This window comes from Poecilia latipinna, unplaced genomic scaffold (genome assembly GCF_001443285.1).
Source record: "Poecilia latipinna isolate Pla-1442-1.1 unplaced genomic scaffold, P_latipinna-1.0 Scaffold58, whole genome shotgun sequence".
NCBI lineage: Eukaryota > Metazoa > Chordata > Actinopteri > Cyprinodontiformes > Poeciliidae > Poecilia > Poecilia latipinna.
In genome coordinates this window covers 18565-33532 of record NW_015112674.1, presented here as the reverse complement: position 1 = coordinate 33532, position 14968 = coordinate 18565, and the positions used below count along the sequence as shown (strand labels likewise).

The following is a 14968-nucleotide window of genomic DNA, read 5'->3' as shown; positions in this document are numbered from 1 at the left end:
ATTTAATATTAAATCTGACTTCTGACTATAAATGTTTTTTATTTCTTCAGGTATCCTATATGAAGCAAAAAAATATTCCGCTTGAATACCTTCAATGCTGCCACCTGCTGGAGTTAACAAAAATGCCAGGCTTTTCCATCTGTCTCCATCACCTTTTTCAACGTATCAACTTCATTTGTTGACTGTTCATTTTTAAAATATAACCAAAAATGCATCATACAACATAATACACAAATAAGCACGCACAAAATAGATTTATATATAAAAAGCATGTAACACAATTTCATCTCAACAATTCTCACAAGCATCAGCACAGCATTTACAATCCAGGGCTGTATAGGAAAATCTGTCTCCAAAAACCATCCTGAAGAGCCACCTGTGTCAGTCAGACTGCAAGAGAAGAAAATATATACATGTCTGAGTACATATTCATTTGAATTATAATTTTTCTGTATTACATAATGAAAGCTCCCAGATTCCTCTGCTTACATCACTGAGGTCCCCCATGTCCGGTATGGCTCCTTTGTTTTCACTGGTCATTTCTTGAATCCCCTGACCAAGAAAAAAAAAAAAAACATATCCAGGAGTTTAATCATGCATATGTTGCATAATTGTAACATACCCTTGAATCTTTTTACATTTCATCATGCACTGTAAAAAAAAAAAGGTCTATAATTTACGGTAAAATACTGTAAATGTTACCGTATAAATACAATCAAATTCTGGCAACTACAGTTGCCTGTCTTTTACTGTAAATTAGAGATTTTTTTTACAGTGTACTCCAAATACAAACTTTACTGTTTCATCAGGATTTTATGTGACAGAGCAACACAATGTAATGTCTAACTGTGAAATGGAAGGAAGATACAATTTCCAAAAGTTCTTTTGCAAATATTTTGTACATAAATAGGCTGAATATACGCCACAACTTCCAGATTTTATGTCGGAATCCTAATGAAATACAATAAAGTTTGTGGCTGCAGTATGATGAAAATGTGAGCACTGGTCAGATAAACTGGAAATCTGACCAAGCAGAACATTGATCGCAGATGAAGAAAAGAATCGTAACGGGAGAGCTTCAGAGATCCACAACTCAGAGGAATCAGTTGACAGGATGTTTAATTATGTATTCATGGCAGCGTTTTGAGGAGAACATTATTTTAAAAATTTATTGAAAAGTCTGTGCACATCCCTCTCTGATGGTGTGCCCTCTGAGCACACCATCATTATTTAATAAAACGTGGGGATAGCTTCATGCTGTGGTTATGTTTTTCCTCTGCAGGGACAGAGAAGTTGATCAGAGTGGAGGGAAGACGGAGCTAAGGATATGACGAAAATCTGTTTGCACTGTATGTTCACCTTCCAGCAGGAAAAACAACCAGACATGCAGCTAGAGCTAGATGGAAGGGTTTAGGTTTAAACAGGGTTCACATGCTAACATGGCTTATTCCAAGTTCAGACTTAAATCCATTAGAGAAGATTTGAAATTTCATGTTCAGATGTCAGATTTTCCAGATGGACTAAGCTTGAACTAACAGCTAAGAAGTTGCAGTTCTAGTTGCAGTAAAATATGGTTCAGAAAAATAATGAGGCTGAATCCAAATACACACTACATGCAAAATTTTGTGTTGTAAAAATAAATAAGTAATTGAAAATGATGTCATTTCCTGCCATTTTAGAAACCTGCACTACTCTTTGCTGGTCTATTGCAGGTTTCAGGAACATTTATAGTCCACAGGGTAAGTTTGGAGCTTTTTCTTAATAAACAAAATGATCTGTAGTCATATGTGAGGCTTTTTCAATTGTATGGACACCTGATATATAAATAGCTTTTGTTTTACAGTTAAATTAATAAAATAAAAATGTAAATCTAATGTCTAACAACAAAGAATAACTTCAAACTTTAATAAGAGGACAATAAAACAAACAAAAAGAAACAAAAAACAATGAATTCCTGGTATCACAATTCCTTTGTGGAAATTTTGAGCAAAGTATGAAAAAACAATACCCAAAATATTCTCATATAATTTTTTTTTTGCCTTTATATTTTTGAATATTTCTCAGATCTTTAACATATATGGCTAAAGTTATGAAAAGCCACACATGGCTCAAGAGCTGCAGGATGCAGAGGCCTGGACAGCTGCATGAAAACCTAATGAAATTCAACAGGATTTTGTGTTGCAACTCAAAATAGCTTAAGCAGTGCAGAGTGTGGGTCCCACTCACATCCATGTATTGGTCGTACTCTGCCTTTCCCTCATCTTCCTCATGCTCCCAGTCTCTCCAGTTATCAAAGTCTACGGAAATCCAGCTGGGCTGCAGGAGGAGCAACAACGTATTGTTAAACACTCAACTCAACAATACAAAAATGTCACATCAATTAAATTTGTGCAAGATGAGAGCTTTTTACTGCTGCTACCTTTGCAGGGTCCTTCTGGAGACGAGGCCATGCAACGTCTGGTTTCATCTTTCTGAGCAAGAAGTTGATGGTGCGTTCATGCACTCTCTCTCTGGAGTCCTTGAAAGTGTTGAAAGCATTTCCATGTTGTATTTAACATGTAAGTTAGTAAACACAAGAAGTTTCAAAAGGTGAATACTTACATAGATTTGGACTTTGTCATAAAAGTGTAGTTCATTGTAGAAGACGTCATCTGTGTCATTTTTGCAGCTGTTTAACAGGTAGAAGTTTAGTCAGATGAAAACAGTGTGCAGTTATCAGCAGAGTAAATTATACAAACCCACCACAAAATCATTTTGTCTGGCTGGATGTCCACTTGGACATCTGTCGGCTTTTGAACAACAAAGTTGATGGTGACGTATTTCTTCCTGTCGAACCACAGCGCATGTGCCGGCTGACTGTTGAGACACAGAGTCAGTGGTGATTTGTTTTATCGGTGTGAAGATTCAAACCTGAAAGCTCAAAACAAAGGTTCACACATGAGCAGCTTCTTCCTACTGCACTAACCAACACCTACCTTACTTCTGGTCTCACAATCTTTGGTTTGTTCATTCTGATTCCTGGAAAAATTAAAAGAGCAGCTACTTCTTTTATTTCTTTAAATCACAGAAAAGTAAAAGGTGCGTGTCATGCCATACGCTCTAATACAGCGACCAGGCCCAAGAAGCTATAGATAGAGCAATATCAGCTGCTGAGAGTGAGACCTCCCACAGCCCCCTCTCTGCCCTTTATAGGCTGGCTGTGGAACACTCCAGAAGGCAAAAGCAGTTTCTGGGTTCTACAACACTTCGCTCAAGCCCTCTCTAATCCCCCACCACTCACTGAAACACCCAATTGGGCAGAGGGGTTGGGAGATTTAGGCCAAAAATAACAGAAACAGTTAAACTCTTACAGTTTTCCTTACTTTTGTTGCTAAAAGGATTGTTCAGAACATCTAAAGTGATTTTTGTTAAGATATTGTACACTTGATAGTTTTAAGACATATAATCGTACTAGTAAAAAACGACAAAAGAAACTATCTTGCCATCTTAATTTGGATAAAAATCCAGATTATTTGATTCTGGAGGATGAAGAAAGTGGTTTTTCAGAGAATAATCAAGACCAAAAAGCGGTCTACTAAAGTCTTTAACTTCAATTCCAAAAGCGCCATAGCAGATCATATGAATGATCTTTTATGAACCTTCAAACCATCGTCTGATTCGCATTTGGTGGTTATTTACAAAGAGGCCAATGATTATTCACATGGGAAATGGAGCTCCATGACTGTGTGAAACACATATTGAGAACAGCACACAGAAAAAACATTTCCAGTCACACAAAAACTCAAGTTTTAGAATCTTGAGTTTTAATCTCAAAATAAGAATTTGTGTTTGATGGAAACTGACTGAAAATGATGCGTTATTGTTTCAAAATACATATTTGAAAGGCCTGCATAAAGCTTCCAGGGTGTAAGCAATATTTCAGTTTTGTTTCCATCCTCTCAGTTATCCCAGTGACACACTTTAGAGGGCAGCATGGTTTATGCAGTTCTGTGCTGAAGTATGAAGCTAAAGGTGCAACTGGAGTTTGTCATTATTGTGTCATTGAAAATTATTGCCGATGAGTCAGCGGATTGTAGAAGCATAATTACTGCATACTTGCTGAGATTATTGTTTATGCTCAATGAGTAATGTCAGTACAACAAAAAAAGGTCTTGTGTGTCAACTTGCTTAGAGTTACAGCTGAAATGTTTTGCCTTTTACACAGTTTAGCTTTTGTAGAAGTCATTTGGTATGACTGAAAACACGTTACATGTTTTGTTTTCCACATGTTTCTGTTTTCAGTAACCTACCCCTAACTTCAAATTAATATTCTGTTCACACGAATGCTTTTAGATGAACTGCTATAATATTTTTTGAGATCAGAAATTGTTTGAGGACTGTAAATGTCCACTTTGGCCTGGACTCCATTGTTCTAGTGAGATGAGACCAAACATGAATTATTTGGTCCTACATAAAGGTGGTAGAAAGCTAACCCTGCACATCATCCTTAACCCAGGGTGGTGGTCTCATGCTGTTGGGAAGCTTTGCTAAAGTAGAGAAACTAAAGATGGTTCAAACTGATGGGATGATTGGTTGGGCTAAAGACAGGACAATCCTGGAAGAAACCTATTGGTGGTTGTGAGAGACTTGACACTGGCGTGGAGGTTCACACCACTCTGTGGTTGGTGTTGCCTGACACCAACCTTACAGAGCTGCAGGGAAATGTCTTAGATTAAAGCATATTCGTGTGCTAGAATGGCACAGATAAAGAAAAAATTTAAAAAGGTTTTCATAAGCACTCTGTTGTTTTTTTGTACAAGTGTATATATAAAACTATATGTGTGACTTTTTGTATGTCTCATAACCATAAACAAAGCATCTCTATGGTCATACCTATGTGTAGTTTGTGTATTCCATATGAAAAATGTATATTATGAGCAACATGACAGCCCCTGGGGTATGGAGGCCTGTTGCTGTCGTCACCGGAAATGTAATTCCCTGCTCAGTCTGGGTAGGGATGTGGCGCCAGACTACCCGGGCGATCATAAACAAATTTATGACAATAATCATTAAATAGTGTCTCCCGTCCTTTGTTTTATCGTAAATCAATAGGGAATTTCTGTTTGTTGCTCCAATCTCAGTTGAAAAAGCGTCAATCAAAGGAGACATGCCGCGCACACGACAGGTAAGAAAGCAGATACAGTGGGTTGCTAAACACGGTTAGCAATAGCAGAGTTAGCATCAGAGTGCTCCATTCTCTAAGCGGAGAGCTAGAAGGTTCCACGGTGTTTCTTGTAGTAAGTTGGTCATTTGCCACCCTGAAACAAACTTTAGCTACTCATTCAACCAGACGACGTCAAAACAACCATTTTTATTCGCTTTCCCGTAGTTATGTTTAGCTTTTGTCAACGTTTTCAACCAATAGTGCTATGGTGTAGCCTCTGTGGGCGGTATAAACAGAAAACCCATATGTAACATTTGGGGTTTGGTACTACCAAAATATAGACAAGCATAAAGATTATATTAATGCCGATTTTATCTTTGGACGACATACGAAGTGAACTTGTACAGTCTTATTAACTGTACGGCGTTAATATTGTGTTTTTGAAGAGTAAAAGTTAAAATACAGTATTAGTCAGTACAGTCCGTCACAGAAGGGCTAACGGCTAACTTCCATAATAATGGGTTGAGGAGCGAACCTTGTAAACTGCTTCGTCTGGTAAATCACTGAGACGCATTTCAGGGAAATTTGAATGAATGAAACAACTGTTTAGTTTTGTGGAAATTGCCAAGTAGTTGCAACTTGAATCCGTAAACAGACAAAGAAGCAGCTGATGGTTCCTGACCAGCTCCATGACAACACAATGCGTGACAAAGATCAAGTTTGTATGAGTGTGATGAAAGGATCTCAGCAGCTGGCTAACCAAATTAAAACATAAAGGTTTTCTATATTGGTGTCATAAACCAAGCCCTTTAAATGCTTATTCTGATTCGTCTGAACTGTATTTTAGGTATGGGTTGTATTGCTTCAGTCCTGTCTCATCTGACATTGTTTAGATTAGAATACTACATGATAAGCTATAATGCGGAAACAGTTATGATGTCATTGTGTTCACTTTTTTTTCCTTCCTCCCTCATGTGGACTTAATAATTCCCCTCTTTCTCTCTGTCCTTCCTAGATGTGTCCTACCTCCCTGGTGTACTTCCTTTTTTGTTTTTTGTGTCCTTCCTCCCCTTCTGCCCTTGTTCCCTTTCTTGTGTTTTTCTCTCCTCCGTCCTTCCTGTTTTTGCAGCCTCTCTATCATTGTAATGTCTGTCCTTATTTCTTTGTGAACTTTGCTGTTTTGTCTTTTAAAATGGATGTAAAGAATGGCCAGTCTGGAAAGTTTGGAACCCTGGCTTTCAAATGAATGAGGAGCTCCGTCATCAAAAAGGGAAAACGTTCATATTGATGACTCCTGCTGTTCAGATTATACAATATTTCATTCACAGTGTGGGTTTTTATGCTGTTGATCTGACGGCACTTCATCTATAATCTGTCGTATTGCTCATATATAGCTAAACCAGTAGCATAAACACCAATCAAGCATTCAGAGCACAAATAGCAGTAGCATTAACAAATGTAGGAATAGAACAGGAAATAAATGCGCTACAGGGTTTCTTTGGAGGTTAATTTTCCTCTATAATTGATATAAAAATAATTTGTGTCATCTCGTTTTAGCCTCATTTAAGCTGCTTTCTCTTGGCAGAGGCCTTTGACTGGGAGCGTGTCTGATGGAACTGAAGACTCCGACTCCTCTGCTGAACGGGAGCAGACCAACAGCTCAGAGAGCGATGGAAACATGCCCAAGAGACAGCGCCTCACCAGAGCTTCTACCCGCCTCAGCCAGAGCTCTCAGGGTGGGCTATTGTCTCTAGAAGGCAGGAGTCTTAAACTGGACCATTAAAACTGATGCTTGACTTTGTTTTCGTCCCTCTCTCATCAGATACTCCGGATCTGAAGCGTGCTGCAGACCACGATGAATCACCACCGCTCACACCCACAGGAAATGCCCCGTCCTCTGAGTCCGAGCTGGACATTTCCAGCCCCAACGCGTCTCATGATGAGAGCCAATCCAAAGATCAGGCCAACAGGGACTCGGATAAGGACCTGTCCCATCGACCCAAACGCCGGCGCTGCCATGAGACATACAACTTCAACATGAAGTGCCCGACGCCCGGCTGTAATTCCCTTGGTATGAGTTCAGCTTTGATGCACGTTTTTCTACTTGGGGATCTTTTACAACGCTCTGCGTCAGTATTGGAATCCTTGATAAACAAGCAAAACCTTAAAATAACTAAATCTTTTCTAGCGGTTGCATAATCTCAGACTGGAATAAAATCTGCCTTTTAATATTTGTGGCCAAAGGAAAAAAAACAAAACAAAAGAAAAAAATTCTTTGCACAAACTTATTTTGCTTATAGAGCAGCACAGAGTCTGTTCTCTTACATTTCACCAGTTTGGTTCATTCAGAGACAGATCTATGACCGGTCTGGTTTGGATCATCTCCAGACCAGGAAGAGTCCTGGACCCTCTGTGTGCTGTCTTCTGTTTAGCTACAACTAAAAAGCAGAGAACAAATACTGCAATAATTGCAGTAGTTACAGTTACATTCATCACTAAAACCATTTATAGAAATTAAAGAAAACAACCAAATCAACCTGGCAGAGTCCATGTCATCTTAGGTTAAACACATAATTAACTACAGTGTAATATATTCAGTTCACATCCAGTAACTTACATTGCTTGCAGTTCACAAAAAATGTTTTATCTGTCCTTTAAAATTTAACAAAAGTATTACATTTTTCTTCTGTTTCTCAACATGTTATGATTCTCTTAAGATTCTGATGATCGACTTGTTTCTAATATTAGACAGAAACCGTAGAACCGTTTGGTGTGTGTGTACTCTGCTGCGGAACACAAAACATCTGATTCAGATGTTTTGTGTTCCGTTCGTTTCTCTACCATCACATCCTGGTTTGATTCTAATCGTCAGCCTCTTTCTTTGCGTAGGCCACCTCACTGGGAAACACGAGCGCCATTTTGCTATATCAGGGTGTCCTCTCTACCACAACCTCTCTGCTGACGAGTGCAAGGTGAGGTTAATGACCAACATGGTGTCTTGTGTGCAGCTTGATTAGAATCGATAGTCTAAATGAGTAAAGCAGCACATGTGACCCCAGTGAGCTTTAATTCTTCATCTTCTCTTGGCAGGTGAAAGCCGTCAGCCGGGAGAAACAGGAAGAGGAGATGAAGACGCAGGACGAAGGCAATTCACGGCATGCAACTCGCCACCAGGTAGTCTGGAATATTCAGCGTCACTTAGTGTTTGTCACAAGGCGGTTGCCATGCACGCAGAAAAAGTGATGTTTGTTTTTGTGCCTGATCTCTAGACGCCAACGCCCAAACAGAGCAGATACAAGGAGCAGGTCGCTGAGATGAGGAAGGGCAGAAACTCTGGGCTGCAGAAGGAACAGAAGGAGAAGCACATGGTATGTTAGCGACATACGGTCCGACCTCCCGTCTGTTTAAAGCTGGGATCACTGCTTCGTTATAAAGCGTTGCTGTGGAACTGCCGCCTCACTTCCTGTTCCGTCGTCAGGAACATCGGCAGACATACGGCAACACCAGAGAGCCTCTGCTGGAGAACATCACCAGCGACTACGACCTGGAGCTGTTCAGGAAAGCTCAGGCCCGCGCATCTGAAGACCTGGTAATGCTGTCTGCTGCCTGCTTAAAGGGCTGGTATCATGTCAAATCCACTTTTTTGAGCTTTACATCATTTATAATGTTATTCCTTTATAAGAACATACCTGGAGTGTTGCTTTGATTCTTTCAAGCATGTTTGAGAAAACCTTGTTCATTTGCTGAACTCTTTATTAGAGCTACTTCTCAGTGCAACACAGCTAAAAATGTTGTTAAAGGTTTAATAAAGGAGCCAGGCTGTGATGACTTCCTGAAGGTGGAGTTTTTAGAAAGAGCATAAGCTTCTTAGACAGAGGTCCAATTTTAAGCCGTTAAATTATGAAGTCAAATTTCTCTTAAGTCATATTTGATATATTCAGCATTTTTATAACAAAGGTAACATAGTTGCAAGATTGTGGTATAAAATAATAGCAGGTGGTGAAAGATGCATAATACTGCCCCTTTAACTCACCACAACATTAAACCCCCAGCATTCACAGTACAGCCTCAGATTATCTAACACGCACGCACGCACGCGCGCACACACACACACACACACACACACACACACACACACACACACACACACACACAGCCTTTAACAGATGAGTTTGTTGTGTTTTTTTTTTCGTTCTGCAGGAGAAGCTGCGTATCCAGGGTCAGATCACCGAGGGCAGCAACATGATCAAAACCATCGTGTTTGGCCGCTACGAGTTAGACACCTGGTACCACTCGCCCTACCCTGAGGAGTACGCGCGCCTGGGCCGCCTCTACGTCTGCGAGTTCTGCCTGAAGTACATGAAGAGCCAGACCATTCTCAGGCGACACATGGTGAGATTTCCACCAACACAGAACAGTGCGTTTCTCAGACAGTATGCCATAATATTCTTGAGTTTGGCTCTAAAGCTTAGCTGAATATGCTGAACACTTTCTGTATATGTAGTGTTTTGTGACAACGCTTTGACTTCCTCTATCCTGTGTGTTATCAGGCCAAATGTGTGTGGAAGCATCCTCCAGGAGACGAGGTCTACAGAAAGGGCTCTATATCTGTGTTTGAAGTGGATGGCAAAAAAAATAAGGTGAAGAACATCAAATTTAAATTTAACGTCTTTCTGTCTGTCCTTCTGTCATCCATCCATTTGCCTATTTATCCATTTACTATAGCGGGATTTTAAAGAGACAGAGGCCCAATTTCAAGGTGTTAAATTACAAAGCCAAATTTATTTTAAGTTATGCCATCTATGCTTTTAAAAAGATGCTGAATAAGGTAATTCTAGTCAGGCCTGACTGAGAGCAGAGCTTTCCTGCTCTCACCATTCTACACATGGCTGTAGTTTACATAGTGAAGAAACTTAGTGACTAAACCCTAAATAAACACTGCCATTGTTGTCATTAAGATAAAGTTATTTTAAAGTACAAAGACTAAGATGCTAAAGTATCAGCTCAGAGGAAGCAGGTTTTCCTCTAGTCCTCTTCCGTCCTTCAGCACACAAACAGCAGGTTTGAAAAGCGTCTGCGGCTTCCATCATGTCTGCTGTGACAGCTGACCAAACACACAGCCTGTTAATGAGGCTCCATTAGTTTGTTAGACTCCTGGTGTTCTCCATGAACGTCAGACTGGAAAAACAAGAGCTAATAATCCCCATAGAAAGCAGGCTTACTGCCAAAGTTTCACTAAAGTCAGCTGGTGTTTTTTCTGTGTATTGCTTTAGTCTTCCACCACTGCTCACAGCTGTAAAAAGAGTAAAATAAAAACATCCATCTGCCCCTGTCTTCCTGCCTTCTAACATTCCCTCCTGGTAAAGTTCAGTGTTTAACATGAGGACTGCATAGGAACCCTGAGGGAACGTGTTCCATTCACAGTCAGTGTTGGTTCTGTTCTGCCCAGATTTACTGCCAGAACCTGTGTTTACTGGCCAAGCTCTTCTTGGACCACAAAACCCTTTACTACGACGTGGAGCCTTTCCTCTTCTACGTGATGACGGAGGCTGACAACACAGGCTGCCACCTAGTGGGCTACTTCTCTAAGGTAAAACAAAACCACTTCCTGTAATATTCTTTAAATGTAAGATGTATGGTCAAATAAACTTAACTCTGAGCTGTTGCTTTGATGACTTTTTTAATTTCCAGGAGAAGAATTCCTTCCTGAACTACAACGTTTCCTGTATCCTGACCATGCCGCAGTACATGAGGCAGGGATTTGGCAAGATGCTCATCGATTTCAGTATGTAGACACACCTGGACTTTTCTTTTAGTTCTCTATTATTTATGAAACAATTGCTCCAATAATTGTTTCATTATTGATGAAACAATTATCAAATATTCCCCTGAGGAGCGTCATCACATAGAAGAGGGTAGGAGCGGTTACCCCTGCTCCTCAGGGGATAACCTGAGGAGCAGTTTTGTTTTGCTCTGTGTCGCTGACCAAGCCTCTGTGCTGTCCAGGTTACCTGCTGTCCAAAGTAGAGGAGAAGGTGGGCTCGCCAGAGAGGCCTCTGTCCGACCTGGGCCTCATCAGCTACCGTAGCTACTGGAAGGAAGTGCTACTCAGATACATGCACAACTTTCAGGGCAAGGAGATCTCCATTAAAGGTGACATGTTGGGCAGCTTTGGATTTTTTCTCCATAAAGTCCTAACAGTTTATACAGGCACATCTGAATGAATTAGAATAACATTAAAAACTGAGTTCATTCCAGTCATTCAGGTCCAGATATGAAATCCAGATCGATTCCACACAGAGATCTTATACCAAAAAACGATTCATAATGCAGAACTGTTAGCATGCTGAGAAGTATATGATATAATGAATTCTAATTTGTTACTATTATACTAATTATCTCATTGTTCACACATTTTGCATAGACTTTCAGTTTTCACCAGAAATTACTGATAAATGATAATATTGTTGCTTTGAGACCATTTTCAACTAATACGGTGATAATAATGGAAGTTCGCTCTCTCAAAGATCAATAATCTTTCATTTCTAACAAACATTTAACAGTGGAACTGGAAGACTTTTAAAATAACCAAAATGTGACACAACCACCAAAAAGGATAAATGAAGCTGAGATGAATGCCACACACAACTGAAACCATAAATAAAATGGACGATGTAAACAAAATTGCCCTTCTGAAAAAATATTGATCAGCAGAATGGAAATTATTGAGCTAATTTTTCTTTGTCCTGTGATGAATCCATTTATTTCTTATTGTGACAGGATTTCACAAATCTGCCCAATCACCTTAGCTGTTTCTATATTTCCTTTTTCCCTGGCTGAATTTTGACCAATCCTCTTGGCCCCCCTTCTAATTTCACTTCCTGTTTCACAGCATCATTTTAAAAACTGAATTTTGGTTCTCTGAGCAGGTAAAACACTCTTAGGCTCTGCCATATTTGGGTGAGGAGTGTGTGAAGTGAAGGAAGTATAGTCTGGGATCATTTATTGTAAATAAATTTAACACGACAGGCCCGACCAGGTGAAACTAATTCTTAAATGCAAAATATTTATAGTTTTTGGTCTAGTTGCTGTTCTGAGTTTGTTTTTCTCTGAGCAGCATTATGTAAAGTCTGCATACTCCAGGTAGTGATCAATTAATAAATTAGTTGGCAATTGTTCAATTAGTGTATTATTTTAATCCGATTAATCATTTCAGCCGTAATCTAATACTGAGTTTTTGGGGTTTTTTCAGCTGCAAGTCATAATCATCATGATATAGAAATAGAAATAAAAGCTTAAAATGGTGTTCATGTATGAATAGATGTACAAGGTTTCCCCCAGAAAAGTTGCTAAGCCCGTTGGTTGGGCGCTAGAGCAGTCATTCATCCAGCGGCCTTCGTGTTTTTGAGTTAAAACATGTTTTAATGTTGAAATTTGAAAATATCACTTGATAATTATGTGTCATTGAAAAACTGGAAGATTAATGCCTGAACACCAAGTATGCAAACATTTTAAAAAGACTTAAATAAATAAGCAATGCTTAGCCTGGTGGGACACAAGTAAATCCTAGTGGCCCGCCAGGCTTATAATACACTGGGGGAAACCCTGGATGTATATAACAAGTCTCTAAATGAAATCATTGATGTAAGTTTGTATTGTGTGTTCAGAGATCAGTCAGGAAACGGCAGTGAATCCAGTGGACATTGTGAGCACCCTGCAGTCCCTCCAGATGCTCAAGTATTGGAAGGGGAAGCACTTAGTACTGAAACGACAGGTGAGATCAACTCGTTTCCGCTGAGTGACCCCAATCTCCTGTTGAGTTACGATCAGATTCCGTTTCATAAATGTGATTCCACCTGTTTGAGCGCTGCCTCCATTTCCTCCCAGGACCTGATCGACGAGTGGAAAGCGAAGGAGATCAAACGAGGTAACAGCAACAAAACCATCGACCCGAGCTCGCTAAAATGGACGCCTCCCAAAGGGACATAAAGCACAACACCCTGAGGCTACTGAACCGTCACTACCAGCCTCCAAAACCACAAGTAGCCTAAGACCTTTGACTCGTCAGTGAAGATCAGTGTTACTTTTCTTTTACTCGTGTATCCAGATCATTTCTCTGCATCTTTTTATGTCCGTTTCTATCCTCAGCATCATGGGTTGAAGCATTTACAGCTAGAGGAAGAGTTTTTGTTTTTAAAGGGCCTTCGTCTCACTTTGTTGTGAATGTTAGATGAGTTGACCTGGTCTGGTGGAGAGACATGAATGTTCCACTTTGCTCACAGATGAATTGAATACATAAAGACATTCGGCAGCATTTCCACATTTCTTTTTTTTTTATTACTATTTCTTTCAAATAATGTGCATCATTAAGATGGTAGTTATTCCTGTTTGGCATGATTGGAAAAAAAAAAAAAAAAACAGGGGAAAATTTTTTTACTAAAAAATATTTTTTATAGTCTTTGGTTGGTGTAAACGTATAGATGTTTTTCTTTTTCCCCGTATGTCTGATTAGTACAAGAAGTGTATCCATTCCTTTAGGGAACCTGCCAAATAAATGGGAAAAAAATATGATTTTTAGTTTGCTTTGAGAGGACAAAAAAAATGATGTTGAACGTAAGCCAAGCTCAGGTTTTTTGTACTGCTCCGGTCATACCCTGCTGGGACGGTTCCTCTTGATGCTCGGTCTCTCTGGTTGCTGCAGCAGGATTCACTCCGCTCACAGACTCTGAAACAAACAGAACGCATCTGAACGGGACCACATGCGCTTGGTGATCATCTGCTTTTTAAAACCGTCTCTACCAATAAAGCTGCCTTGATATTTTCACTTTTTCTTTGCTTGTTTTTTAATAGTTGCTCACCTTCGGTGGAAACACTTCGCCCCATCAGACCCACGAATGCAACCCCCTTGTTTCCTACAAGTAGAAAAAAAAAGAAAAATATTTTTTTAAAGAAATCATTTAAAAAATAATTTTAAAAATGATAGTCACTTAAAATTACACAAAACAAAAAATAACTTAAAAATTTTGAGGGAAAAGATCATTTTAAAAAAAGTTATGTAAAAAAGGAGAGCTCAGATTACTCACGCCTCTTCACTTGAAACGGTTTCTTCGTCACTGTGAAGAAATCAAAGCAGATCATCTGAATGATGCTGTAGGATGTGATTTGCTGAAGTGTTCAGATGCTACCTGCTCTTTTTCCCATCAAGCCGTAGAATCGAAGGGCTTTGGATCTTTTCATCAGGCTGTCTGCAGGGCTGCTGTCCACAAACTCATACTGCCAGGAAAATCAGGCATTGATGCAAGAATCTTTAAAATAACTGAAATAAACCTGTTCTCACCTGCCAGTGTCTGGACAGCCTTCTCTCGTCTTCGCCGCCACTAGTTGATCCTTTGGAAGTTTGCATCAGCACGCAAAAAGTCACGACGACGAGCTGGATCTTCCAATTCTCCATGTTTTGGTCGGGGTGGGGGGGGATGATTCTGCTCAGGTTCTCAGTGATGTTTTAAATAAAACGCAGCGATGTCTGATGAACCAGTGTTCTGCTCCAGGCTGTATTTATGTTCTTAAACGCCCCTCGCTCTGCAGCCCCTCCCCTTTGATCATAATTATCCACGCATCACATTTTAGACGTGTAACGTTTCATATATGTCACATTGATTCAATTGTATAAGGTCTTGATTTTCTTCATTCAGTCCTTACAGTTAGTAAAGGTGAACAACTTTAACATGTTATATTATAGGTTATTTTATACTGCTTTAGACGGTGTCATTTAAAACTTTATAAACAGCAGGAAAAAAAAAAAAAAACAATATCCAAACTCAAATA

At 39.6% G+C, this 14968-nt stretch overlaps 2 protein-coding genes across 2 annotated transcripts; one reads left to right on the top strand and one right to left on the bottom strand.

The window, feature by feature from the left end:
* Positions 1 to 235: 235 nt before the first annotated feature.
* ptges3l (prostaglandin E synthase 3 like) lies at positions 236 to 3155 on the bottom strand. Its single transcript, XM_015055333.1, has 7 exons — positions 2976 to 3155; positions 2743 to 2856; positions 2602 to 2668; positions 2420 to 2518; positions 2227 to 2316; positions 490 to 552; positions 236 to 390 (listed from the first exon to the last, which is right to left on the bottom strand). Exons 1-7 carry the CDS (start codon positions 3008 to 3010, stop codon positions 382 to 384), a joined length of 477 nt encoding a protein of 158 aa, XP_014910819.1. The 5' UTR covers positions 3011 to 3155; the 3' UTR covers positions 236 to 381.
* Positions 3156 to 4950: 1795 nt separating this feature from the next.
* On the top strand, positions 4951 to 13967 carry kat7b (K(lysine) acetyltransferase 7b). Its single transcript, XM_015055281.1, has 14 exons — positions 4951 to 5164; positions 6729 to 6879; positions 6966 to 7214; positions 8033 to 8115; positions 8234 to 8317; positions 8413 to 8511; positions 8622 to 8732; positions 9344 to 9535; positions 9694 to 9783; positions 10593 to 10733; positions 10835 to 10928; positions 11150 to 11296; positions 12811 to 12917; positions 13031 to 13967. Exons 1-14 carry the CDS (start codon positions 5147 to 5149, stop codon positions 13130 to 13132), a joined length of 1668 nt encoding a protein of 555 aa, XP_014910767.1. The 5' UTR covers positions 4951 to 5146; the 3' UTR covers positions 13133 to 13967.
* Positions 13968 to 14968: the final 1001 nt, after the last annotated feature.